At 37.4% G+C, this 14,234-nt stretch overlaps 1 protein-coding gene across 6 annotated transcripts in view; it reads right to left on the bottom strand.

Annotated features, from left to right (window-relative positions):
* Nckx30c (solute carrier family 24 member Nckx30C) overlaps positions 1-14,234 on the bottom strand; it is a 66,042-nt gene that overhangs the window by 30,025 nt on the left and 21,783 nt on the right. For 2 of the 6 annotated variants that reach the window (XM_083050018.1, XM_083050021.1), the window contains one exon: positions 9,569-9,848. In XM_083050018.1, coding sequence (XP_082906144.1) covers positions 9,569-9,848 — 280 coding nt within the window. The remainder of the gene's footprint in view (positions 1-9,568; positions 9,849-14,234) is intronic. The other 4 variants (XM_083050019.1, XM_083050022.1, XM_083050020.1 and 1 more) reach the window with 3 other exon arrangements.

Here is a 14,234-nt window from a genome sequence, read left to right as displayed (position 1 = left end):
TTAATTTAATTTAGAAAATTTATATAATTAATATTGTTTGTTCTAATAAAGAAAGTAAACAAATTAAAAGACATCTTACGTAAGTCGCTATGTCTTACATAATTGCCTCATTTAGTTTAACATTAGGTACATATCTAATGCACGTACTTTCAAAAGCTCGATAATTCGTAGATTATAAGTTCAGGTTGCATAAAGAGAGAGTCATCTAAATGAAGAATTATCAAATTCTTGGAAGCATCGATCAGTTGAAGACAAAGTCTTCCTTACAGAGACAGCGCGCAAGCAGATTTCAATAACTCGTCTCAGAGTAATCTTCCTTTCAAATTCGAGATGATCACGATAGCTATCGATAACGAGTTCCGCTGTCATCCGACACCGATTAGCGAATTATATATAGAAAATTTAATTCGACTTCGAATGTCGCGCACTCTCTTGTTCTTCTACTCGTTCGTGTCATTTGTAAACTGATAACGGATATCTTATAGATAACTAAGGGAATTTTCTAGTATCTTTTCTCAGCCTTTCGTATATAAATCAAAGTTGGAAAATGATAGAAAACGATGCAGATTCAGAGCTGATTCTTTCGTCTGTTCTCATAATTAAACTCTATAAAACTCGATATATTATGTAACTATTAAAATACAACCAAGAAAGAAACATTTTCTCAACACACTAATACTGCATCCGCGCACTTAAATATCTCACCAAGAGACACTTGCCCTTTGCATCCTGTTACAGCCTTACACCCTCGTCATTTTAGTGTACCCCAAAGAACTCTTAGGAAAATCGATACGCTTCTTTTGCCAAACGCTTTGACTAAGGACGATCGATTTTGTTAACCGGGGTCCCTCGTTGTCGGCTGGTATCGAATACTGCCTCGCGTGTAAGCGATTAAGGCGTGGGTGCTAGGTAATTCTAATGCAAAACCCAACGTGATTGATTGCTCGCACTCGCGCGTTGCCTTCGGCCCGAAACCGCAGGAATATACAGAAACCGTCATAGATTCTGTTCACTTTCGGCCACAAAGTGTATTCGTTGTTTTGTTAAACGTCAGTCAAATGTACAAAAATATTTATTTGGTTGTTGGCTTTTTTGTGCCATACAAACAACTTCTAATTAATCCAATAAGTGTAACTTTTTTTTCGCCTGTATACATATATAAAATCATACTAGCGTTAATAGGATTAACAAGATAAATCTGCTCTTTTTCATTCATGATATTTCTGTATATGAATATTTTCTGAAAAATTATTCCTTTTATAATAGAAAAGAATTTTTAGAAAATTTATATCTAGATAGGATAAAATTTTGACATTTAAGAAATCGTATATATAGATGAGCTATCGCATATAATTAGTTATTACATCTGTTGAGGTATATGAATTATTAATATGATTCGAATAACTGCGTCGAAGATTGCGTATAGTGCTTACACGAGATGTCACTTATACGCGCGTACATAATCTGGTGATAAATAATTCGACGACTATATGGAACAGAATAAAGCGGATAATATCGTAACAATAGTAATAAAGTAGATAATAAAGTTTAACAAACAGGTTGATACATATTTGACCTACTAATGTAAAACGCTATATAAACCAAGTTCTAGAACTTTTTCTTTTCTAGAGGCGCTATGCACTATATGAAATCTATCGGGTGAAAGTAAACGGCTTCGCTTCACGCGCGATTCTTTAGGGATAATAACAAAACATAAAGTAAACACACATTGCATGAATTTTATATAATCTGGATTCTTTTAACAGAGCAAAATATTTTCGCGTTTTGCACTTACAAATTCAAAAAATATATACCACTGACATAATCTTTATAGTTATCTTATAATGCTGCAATATCGAGAATGAATCCAATAAAAATTGAATGCGCATTGCACGATTATTTCTTTTGTTGTAAAAATGTAGCGCACGTCTGCCACAATCTCCGTGACTACAAAATTTCTTATAGTCAGATATACCTCTGGATTTAATTCGCGGTAAGGTTTACAATGTTCGGCGGAACCTACTTAAACTTCTGGATTAATTCCTTATTAATTATTGACGATTTTAGAAAAAAAGTCGGTTACTGTGATCAAGTCCATCTTCCATTCTTTATTCATTTTTATTCATTGCTGTGAGTGATTTTTCGAGAAGAGTATGCCAACAATTAGCTTCGAAGTGTCTAGACGAGATACCGCATTGCGTCATAAGTTGATAAAAAAAAGTATCGTAAATTGTATCTAATAAGCAAATTCAATATCTCTCTCGCGATTTATAAATCTATTATAAATCTATAAATTTATTCTCTGCTTCTGCTTTAATTAACGTAATGCTTTCACATACATTCGAGGAGCACACAACCTTGCGACCCTCAATTTAAAATGGCACGGTTTGCATATATATATATATATATATCCTCTCGCATAGGTCGATCGGAAATATCCGCTAATCCGGAATCGCGAATACTTGCAAATAACGAGAATATGGAAATTTTCGTTCCGGAGGGGATAATTTTAAAAAGGAAAATGAAAGACACTTGTGTCAATCGAGATAGGGATGCAAAAACAGCGCTGCACAAACAGCGGATCCGTGGAGCGCTCGTAGAAACAGCCCAGGTTCTTGGTCGCCGTCGTCGGCATTATCTCGAGTGGTGTCTGGATGACGTTAAAGCCTCGGAGTTAAAGGAAGGGAAAAGGAAGGCGAGCCCCAAGTGCGGATTCGCTAGTTACGATCGATACGCGACGGTTTCTAGGTCAGGGTCCCGATACACACTCGCCACCGCCGCTCACGATACGCTCAAAACGCGTCCCGCGCAAAATTTATTCCAAGCCAAGCACCGGGAGATGTGTCGCCGCGATGCTGTCGCGAACCTCTGACAAAACGCTGCTTCCGTTTCCCACCCTCCCGTTTCCCATTCACCACTTCTTTTCCGTTTCTCTCTCTCTCTCTCTCTCTCTCTCTCTGTGGAGTCGGCCGCAAAAGCTGCAAGTGAAATCGAGGATTACACGCGGATCTACTCTAACGTGTAGCTCTAAGAGATGTAACGGAGAAGCAGGAATTCACTGTTTCCTCGCGGGAGGAAATGGGACGGTGTACGTGCGCTTTTGAAATCGTCGTATTGAACGTTTTCCACGCTATCGAGATTAATGACGTGCTTCCGTCGCGGGGCGTTTGCGACAGATATGTAGGTGGAAAGAAAGGAGCGCTATATACGTGTGCACGGAACGGTATATGCGCGCGAGTTTCTATAATACATCGCGCTATTTCCGCGCGGATGCGAGTGTATGTGTCTAACACGTGGAGTAGCAATCTTTCTTGTATTTTGCCGGACATACGGAGCAATTTTAGAAAACTGGCGTACGTCGCCGGAATATATTTTTTATTCTCTTATAGAAAAGATTTGGAATAACGCTTCGAAATAAAGAATTATCTTTCCGGCCTCGCACAATATGCAGCGTTGCATATCGATATACATTATCTGAGAGTCCCAAAGTTTAGATGGGTGGCCTATATCGCGAGATTAGATGGCGGATTCAAGTGACATGAGACATGTACATGTTCGAGTGTGTCACTAGGAAACCGAACAAGCATCACTTCAGGTATTACATGCCGTGTTTTCGAGTGACACGTCATGGACGAAACATTTAACCAGAAGAGATGCTAAACGATAATTTAAAGCCGAAAAAAAAAAAATTAAAATTATATTATTGAGAAAATATATATTGGCTTTAAAAGATATATGGCTTTAAAGGATATTTTACAAAATAAAAAAAGAGATAACAAGTTTTTTATTTATGTAAGGGCCACGATTATCTCTTTATCCCCCTTAATTACGTTCGTTATTTCTCTGCAAAGGGTTTCTCGTATATTGTGAAAGGGTCAATGCTATCACGGAGAGAGAAAGAGAAGCAGGCAAATGTACAGACAACTTTCATTTCGTTTTCGGACATTTTCGACAGAGTCCAAGGAAGATGGATGCTGCGAATTGACATTGCTGTCGGGTCGAATGGTCGTAACCGTTTCGCGCAATATAATTTTTCTAAATCGACGTTGCATTTTCCTTTTTCATCTCATGATAAATACGTGTCGCGAGCTATTAGAAAGAATTGTGGAGCGAAACGTTCGAATATGACGATTTTTGGGGAAAAAATTGGAATTTATATTTAAATTTATATAATTATTATGAATATCGCCCCAATGAGATATAATTCATCTGAGATTACCACCACTAGTGACCTTTTCTAAATGATTGATGATACCGGGGCAACATCCATAATTTATTCAAAATTTAAGATGTGAATTAAAAACAGTACGTTTACAATTAACCTCTTGAGACTAATGCGCGTATTATTTGACGAAAACGTAACGACGACGACGTACATGTAATAGACAATTGTCACAGAAGGCGGAAGGATGACTTACCGTGTGATTAATCCGTGACTTATCAGAGTAAGACGGAATTGCTCGATATGTATCGGCATATAATATTATGATTATGTATTCTACACAATAGATCAAGTATCCATCGTTTCCGATATCCTTGTAATATTCGAATATTGCTAACACATTTATTGCCGTATCAGATGAATCGCGATACAAGATTCTATAGTCATAATTGTGACAATAATTGTGACAAAAAACATTTTGTTATAGTACGTTAGATTCTCGGCGATACACACACAATCTCTTATTTAGCGATAATTCCCGAATATCTATAATTGCTTTTAAATCGTGTCGCTTTTCTTCTGTTTTCGAATGATATTTTCCCGAAAACAAACTTCCCAAACCCGCCGAATAAATCCTTTCTTCTTCCCTCCTTTCAACGCGCAAAATTAGCGGATCTGGTCGGTTGATCGGTATGTTTATACTACTGAAAACGACAGACACCCGTCTCTTTCCGCGGCTCTCAAATGAAATTCGCGCAAACGGCGTTTGTTAAACGTTAAAGTAAGTACAGAGATCTCGTGTGCGCGGCACGGAATTGATAAAGATCTTAATTCACGAACGAGCCCGGTAACCTCGTACAGGATTGATTTCGGAGCCGTCTATGTAGGGGGCTCAGAAGACGGTCACCCAAATAGGTCAGGTCACACGCTACTACTGCGAAGAAAAGGGTGACCATCTATTAGACCCTTTCGTGCGATTCGCCATCGCCGTCGCGTTTTGTCCACCGAGACAAAATGTACTTATTTTTGAACCGAGTATTATTAATGGCACGAACCTGACAAAGGGAAGTGTATATGTCAACAGCAGGGCTTGCTTCTTTCAAAGGATTTCATCCCCCATTCTTGCACCCTCGGATTAATAAAGCATTAACCGGAATTACAAAACGAACTTAAATGATACATCGCACGTCGGCTTTAACCCGACATTTTCCGCGGACATTTTCTCGTCTTTCACGATTGTGCGCGTACTGAATGGGGTTCCCGTCGCTCTGTTTTATATATTATCTATTTACCGATAACGAATAAGATTGATGAGCATTGCATCTACGTCGGAGAAGCTCGAACTAAGGGTTGCGCGCGGTTTTTCAGCGGGGTTATAAAGGGGGTAAAATTCGGGCCGTTGCGTCACGACTAATCTGGAGCGCGATTTAGAAAAAAAAAAAAAAATGGAAACGTTATCGCATTTTCCATTTTCCGCTTTTGTTAATACCGCCGCTCACGCGTATGCGGCGACTGTGTGACACGCGGTATCGCGATCAAATAATGTTTCCTCGAAGCGCGCTTTGATCTATAAATGCGGATACGGGATGTCCGCGAACAGAAGAGAGAAATATCACAGAGTCGCATTCATTTTTTAGCTCTTGTCGTACCAAAGCGGTGCTTTCACGTGTCGTTGTGTCGGTGCGCACTTAATCTCCTCGTAATTCTCTAATCGCGCCGATATACATTTCGCGATTGCGTATACCTAGTTGTCCTTTTGTGCGTATTAGATAGCTTTAATGAATTAAAATTTTATTTTGTTTCTTTAATCGCTGACTTGACATAATGAGCGAAGATACGAGTACTATTCGGCGACAGAGAGAGTTGTCAATTTAATAATCGAAATATCTAGTTGCAAGGATTATTTATATGTAGGATCCAGTTATGATGATCGTATATAAAGCGATAAACTTGAACGAAGCCGCATCCTCTAAGCTCGACATATCAGAGATGAAATTCTCATTTATTAATCTGTATAGTAATCATGTCTTATGAATCATTTATGATCTTCTGCATGTAATGGAAAGAATATTTTCATAGAATTTATCTGGCGTTAGTTCTTCCGGCGATCATAAACGGTTAGATTACAATTGTGGATATACGATAACAAATACTATTCACGATGAGTATGAGTATTTGTACATTGAGTGACGGCAAACGTATACGTGTGCTATGAAATATATTGAGTCGCGGACGCATGGCGATACGAAAATAGTTGGATATGTGAAAATATTTATTCATGAGACGAACGGAAATATGCTTGTTAAGCATGTAAACGAAGCTCTTAATATATAGACGTTACGTAAGCTTATTTGACGGTGGCTCGTCTTCTTTTATAGCACACAGAAAATAAACTAAGATCCGGCGTAGCGTTGACAGCTAAGCGGGGCGTTAAGTGTCAATTATGCGATGACGTTTGAATTAATATAAAGACCTTGAAGTAACACAAATTATATAATGTACGTACTAAATATTTAAAACGATCAGCGCTAATAATTTAGGGTGAAAAGTATCACATCGTGGCATTGCCTTTCTACGCTTCCAATATCCACCGAATTATTTATTAACAGACAGGCTATAACCCGAAGCGCGTTCTTCGGCGATCACGTTTGTCATCGATAACTATTTTTGGACGCATCCCGAACACAGTGAAAATTTAAACCAATCAAGCTCTAAGAGCGTTCGATACAAAATTCCTGTAACGAGGGGTTTTTATCGGATTTATGTAGCATATACACATATGTATATGTGGATGTAATGCCAATAAAATTTCGCATATTTATTATGAGGATAACTTCATACGAAATATTATCCGTTATGGTTATAGCTCTAGAATTCTATAGATATACGAAGAAGTCGAGAAATACTAAGAATACACCGTTTTTTACGTATTATACATATATCATGCATTAAGAGGTTGCAATTGATATAACATGCATACTGCAAGTCCGACAAACAAACTCAGCAAAAGACTAATCTACACCCATACAGCTACATACATTTTTCACGAAATTACATATTATTGTCAAGTCTCAACATGCATCTTCCGAAAATGTGTGCACCGTCCTTTATTCACGCACATTTCCAGGTTTTTATACGTGAGCGATGCTCTTTAGTATTTGACTTGACAATCCGCGGAAAAAGTAAATGCGCAGAAGAGAGAGCTTTCCATTTAATCTCGTTTCCGTGTGATTCATTTCTTTTAAATGTCAAGCTCGTCCTTTAATAAAATAAAACACAATAAAATAATTGAACAATTTCTTTAAATTATAGAGAAAAGGGGGATTGGTGCTTTCTGTTTTTCGTGTTAACATAAAAAATGTATAGACATTATTATCAATACTAGAATTTGTACTAAAATACGATTTGGTTTCTCACAGAAAAAATTCTTTTCTAATGATAATATAAATTATAATGTAAATTTAAAGTTTTTCGATATCAGAGAATCATCTAGACGTAATTTCTTAAACTGTAAGAAATTATTGTTTGTATATCACTAACAAGGGACATGTCACAACTGTCCGGAACCGATTTGATTCTTCTTCAAATATGTTGTTAAATACACAAATCTAAAAGACACGTATTTTTTTATATGTGCGGATATTGAGTTTTAAGGGGTGAAACACCCCTTTAAAGAAAAACGGTATTTTTCTTTAGGATCGAATATCTGATAAACTATAAGAGGTAGAAAAAAAAAGACGTACAACAAATTTTAATGACTTGAAGAGTACTTTAAAGTTATATGAACAAAATTCTTTTATTTTTATTTTTTTTTAAATACCCCCATCACTTAATTTTTTTTTTCAAAATAAAAAAATTTTGTTCATATAACTTTAAAGTACTCTTCAAGCCATTAAAATTTGTTGTACGTCTTTTTTTCTACCTCTTATAGTTTACCAGATATTCGATCCTAAAGAAAAATACCGTTTTTCTTTAAAGGGGTGTTTCACCCCTTAAAACTCAATATCCGCACATATAAAAAAATACGTGTCTTTTAGATTTGTGTATTTAACAACATATTTGAAGAAGAATCAAATCGGTTCCGGACAGTTGTGACATGTCCCTTGTAAGAAATTATGAATTTATTAAACATGTTTAGCCGCGAGATCTCTTAATGTGCGAAATTTAATTACAGTATTTAAATTACGAGAATAAAATTTTATCTCACGCGGAAGATTTTTCGAAGAGATTAAAGACTTAAATGTATATAAATATATATATATATATATACGTATATATAGGTACACATATAGCAAGCATACATTTATTAGTCTGTCTGTCTGTCTCTCTACGTAAAGTTGCAGGGTTTTTATTAAACGCTCTCACATTTTTAGTCTTACATTTAAAAAACACTTTATCCGTCGACCTGTCGGAAATTTTGCGACTTGTCTGAAGGATATGTCGTCGGAACGAGCTTCCGAAAGTCCGCCGATTCAGTTTGCCTACGGCACTACTGTCACAAAAAGCCTCATCTATCAATTCTACAATTCTACAAACATGCATACAACGAATAAAACGCTATCAGATAGCATCACAATTATGTCTTTGATTATTATCTCAACGAAAATTAATGATTATAAAGTAATAATTAAGAAGTTTGTTAAGAAGAAGTCGCAAAGAATTGTGTTGCTAGAAAAAATTCTCGTTGAGCTGCGTTTCGCGTTCTACTACGAGAGATCCTTAATTGGAACCGATCGAGCATTTATTCATGTTCATTTGAGATTCCGTGGAAACTTCGTTATCATCGCTAAACTTTCTGCACGTTCGCGTTACGACCATTTCAATCTTGTCTGATTTTTTTGTATAAAAGAGAAAGAGAGTTATATGAAAAATTCGTCTATATTTACATCATTCATTTATTCCAAGCAAGAATCAGCTTCGATATTTCATTGCTTTGAATAAACATATTTCGCATGCAACACTGTTATTAAAAAAAAAAAAGAAAATATATATGCATACTTTCTACAATCTAACATCCACATTTCTCGACGTGCGAGATATCGAAGCTCGATAAAAAGTGCATTAAACTTTTCTTGTAAATGTTATCGAGAGCAGATTATTAGACTTTCACGAGATTACAGTGAAATCGCGATAGAATATTTTTTTTTTCCAAAAGCTTTCAACATATATCAGCCAGCGAATCGTAAGCCCCGGAAGAAAGTTAAAAATGATCAGAAGCAGAAGTGGACGCAGACGTGTCCGTGCAATTATTATCGCGTATTATTATCATCAATTCACGCGAGACGCACTCGAGAGACAGAGAGAGAGAGAGAGAGAGAACAGGCAATAAGCAGACAGATTAAGACGTGCTAAACAGAGAAGCCATAAAGCTGCAAGCGAGAGTGATAGAGTGTGGAGTTGGTATACCGGCGCGGGACTGACCGTCGTGGAGCGGATCGATCGTGTGGATCATAAGCTGCAGCAGGCCGTGCCGGAACTTGGCATGGCTCTCCCGTGTCGAGTGAGAGGACGGGCCCCCGCGGGCCTGATCGCACCCTTGTCTGGCCCCGGTGCCGCCGGCGCCGCTGCTGCTGCCACCCCTGCTGCTGCATCCGGCCTCCCCGGGCGCCGGTATGCCGCTACTTCCGCACGCACCTGACACGCCACCCACGCTCGTCTCGCTACTGTTGGTCGCGTTCGGATGCTGCTGAAACACACACACAATGCCATTTCGGCGCTCAGTCGAAACTGTCACCATTGTCACGTCGCGACGCTGTTCGCCGCGCTTTTACGACGTGATTCTACTCTGTGGGAGAGATTGGGGGATGAAAAAAAAAGAATGGTAACGGCGTGAAACTTTTCGGTCTTTTCCTCGGGGAACATTCATGCAAAGGTGGCGATCAATTTTCTCTACGAGGGAAATTTGTGAGATAAAATGTGTACTACACGCATTGCCTGCGAGGAGACATAAGGGATAAAAAATTCGTAACAATTTTGATTATTTTTTACTATGTTTTGCATCGATCGCTTTATATACATATATATCTACTTAAATGAGTAATTGATTATTATATTTTCCTATTGCGAGAGACTAATTCTGTGGTTGCGCAAGTCAATATTTATCATCAGAAGCAGTTACATTTGCTTCTAATTAGGATCATTATTGTCAAGATAATGGAAATTTTATGAAATATAAATTTAGTCGTGTGTACTGCGCGAAGAAGAGATTCACTGGGATTAAAATTTATAATCAAGAATGGTATCGTGGTCGGATTAATTAACACTTTCAGTCCGCGTGGCAACAAACCACACTACTGCGATATTTAAGCATTACGCGGTGCTTCAGACCATATGTGATAAACATATATTACACCTTAGCTTTATTTATTTATAAATATTAAGTAGTTCTGTCATTTTATAAAACGAGTTATATGAAAAAACTTTTCATTCATATCCAGACGTAGAATCGAGAGGTAGAGTATAATTTTTATGAGCTTAAAAAATGGAAGAGTTAATTTCACCTTATTCCCGAGATGCTGAGATTGTACAGAATTGCATTTCCATCCTCAGTAACGACATTTCGTGCGATACCTTTTGGTACAGGAAGAATGAAATAGAAAATAAATATCTTTCTCTTCCTGTTCCTACGGATTCGTTCGAGCGTGTCATATTCGACATGAACTACACATATATACATATATTATATATATATATATATATATATATATATATATATATATCAGAATAATTTTCGATAATATACGATAAATACGGTCGAACGAATAAAATAATAGCGAAATTGGACCGTGTCATCGTCCGTCCGGTTCATGTCACGATGTTTTCCAATTATTTTTCTCCCCTAGGAACCACGACACCAACTTTTCCGGCAGAATCTCCAATGAAACGACGACAGCGAAATAAATCCGAGGGATGATGTTCGACGTGCATTAGAAATTGCCCCCCGCAATAACTTCCACGGCGCAGTAAAATAATAATGATCGTTCGGAACGACATTGTGTCAGTCGCGGCTTGTCGCATGTCATAGCTTGTAAACATTCTACAGAATAAGCTTGCGTCATAGGAAAAAAAATGCGACATGTTAACTACTACAATAAGATAACTTACGCAAGGAATTATATAACGTTCTATAAACAACGTGCAAGATATATGGCGAGAAGTATTTTAGGGATAAATAGAATGGATCTTTTTTTGCTCCAAAATGTGTTAACATCTTAATTTTCCATGTGGAATTTCTTATTGGCATTTTACGTAATATTGAAGATCGAAATTCACGTGAGTTGATAGTTGGGGAAAAAGGATTTTAACCTAGCTAAATTAGTTTCATTAATTGGTGAAACTAATATAGCTCGTAGTATCCTATGCAACGAAGATGTTACGCGAAAATTGTGTTAACCGATAACGATGTTACTGTCCTGTGCCTAGAATATATTGTGTGATTTTGACGCCGCTCTACGAAATTTCATAATGCATAATCGAATCGGGCGGCCTTGCTATAATCTGAAACACGATAATCCCGTTTAAAAGACTATTCAGATATTAAATCTACAATGAGTCTATCCGGCTGTGTGCGACAAAGTGATAAAAATTGATGAAACGAGGAGTAACGCCGCACACTTTAACAAAGACTCTGAATCGTTCGATCGGCGCGTACGAAGTAAATAGTTACAGCTGGTCTTGCTTATATTGTGTGTGTAGAGAGAAAGTTTTGTATTTTAGTTAACAATTGATATTGTTATCCGCGAGTGAGTTTCTGACGCAGGACGTAGGATGGACGGTTTTTCAGTGGGCGATGCGTGTGTGGGCTTTCCCATCAATAGCGGATACCTGCCGATGATACGAATGCAGATAGATGCAAGTCTGTGAAGCGGTAAAGCCGGGGAGACCTCGTAGAATCGAGCTGCGACAGCGGAGATACGGGATTTCTGCCGTTGTCAATCTGTTGTCAGGGTAATGAACTTTCGAATTATCAGAGGCGCGCCTGCAAAACCCGATTTGAATTTCGAGACGCGGCGCGGCGGCGACCCGTAGCCGCAGAAATTATAACAGGATTGCCGCAGCTCTGCGACAACTTTCGGAGAGATTAGCACTCAAATATTTAAGAGCGGTTACAATTACGCGGCGCGTATATATATCTATTATTATAAATCTTAAATCCTATATAACTGCGCGTCGCCTCTCAAAATTGACAACTCACTTTGCAAATTTTGAGGGTGAGAGAAATTTATCACGGGACATATAATTATGGAGTAATTACGTGACAGCATTATATACATAATATTTTATGCGTGAGATATTGCCATTTTTGCGAGAAATGTGCTCCACGCGGACATTAATAAATAATTCGACATTACTCTGCGGTTAGTATAATCTGCGTTGAGCGAGTTACGTTTGTTGAAACTTTTATATATATTTCAATTCATATATGTATATATCGAGATATAAATCAATCATAATCCGTTCTCACTAATTATCACTGTTCTAAATGTCATTCAATTCATATGATAGTATAAATTTACATCTATGCAATAAAATTATATATAATTATAAAAGATAAACATTCTTTTTCAATAATATTAATATTAATATTAATTTTTACTAGTATTCACACATTCTTTTAAATTACTTATATTTTTATATATTTAAATGATATACATTTCGTTATACAGTTTGCACATCGGATGCATCAAATAGTTCGCAACTCATTAGCATACATATACGATTATCACTTTTGCTAATTGCCAACTTTGCTCATTAATCGTTGGTTTGATTTTTATTTGTAACTTTAGATAAGAGATTATCTATGGCGCGCTACATGAATTATCATTCTTGTCGGAAGTGAAATTAATAAGCGAAAGCATTCGTGCGCGATTGCGGTGCGTTGCTATCTGAGAAATTATTTAATAATCCCGTGGGGCGGAGTACGCGAAGAACTTTTTTCATGCTTTCGCAATTAGACGTTGCAATTTTTTTTTCAAGACGAAGTTGCATATTGTCCGACGCGCAACACTTGCGGCGACAGAATACGATAATTCCTGTCCGAATTGCAAACGAGTTTTTGTTTTTAATAATTACTAGATAACTTATTTACGAAAGTAATTTGAGCGATTCGATAATTTTCATGTTTGAAAAATTAATTTTATATCGATAGGACGCGCGATAATGTCTGGTATCCGCGAAGCTCTGTTTCGTAATCCGAGATATTTGATTGACGTCATAGTTGCCAGGGGAAGGCCGTACCATCCTCTAACCGGTAACTTCCTGTCTTGGAGAATTGCACTCAAAGGAAACTTGAGCTCGACTTAAGCATTTCATCGGACTTGAGAAAAGATTTGTCGATTTCGAAAACTTTCCACGTGTAGCTCGTCGATTCGCTTACATTTTTCATCAATTCTAGAACTCCGTGTGTGACTCGCGTTACGGCGATAACTTGCTTTTCCCCGCTGATGTATCGAAATCGTCCTGCGAGTCGTCCCTTTGCTTGTAAAGTAATAAAAGGAGCTCGCCAAGAGCTGCGAACAAATTCTGAAATACAGGACGAAGAAAAGATTCGTCCTTGAATTTTCGCTGGCTATTCCATCGTATATATGTGCTCTCATTCTTCAACGTTTTATAACGTCAAGTATAGGGCGCAGAAGACTCTTACAATAATATCAAATCGAACAAGAGACAGGACGCAGCACACAAAGGTATCTGCAGAATTTTCGTCGGATCTCTGGTAGAAAATTGGGATGGTTTTCTTCGCCCTTTCGTTGATGTATGCAGACATCTTTTTGCATTTCAAACGTTTTGTCAGTTGCAAAATTTGTAGCTTGACGTGAGTTTTACATACATGCGTTAATCGTTTTCTATTACATAAAATTGTATCGTCATTTCGTCAACGATATTCTCTTTGCTTCTCTCATTTGCTTATTACATTATTTTCTTTATTTGATATTAAATACGTGACAAGTAATATTGTATGCAGTTCAAAGAGAAAGATCTGAATGGGAATCGCTAATGTTTATATGCGCATACTGAGCAAATTATAAGCCGATTAACTCGATTGCGAAGCCTGACAAATGCAAAGCCTGAC

This window comes from Prenolepis imparis, unplaced genomic scaffold (assembly GCF_030444845.1).
Source record: "Prenolepis imparis isolate NDT839.2.m4 unplaced genomic scaffold, iyPreImpa1.0 SCAF_11, whole genome shotgun sequence".
Taxonomy (NCBI): domain Eukaryota; kingdom Metazoa; phylum Arthropoda; class Insecta; order Hymenoptera; family Formicidae; genus Prenolepis; species Prenolepis imparis.
This window is presented reverse-complemented; position numbering and strand designations above follow the sequence as displayed.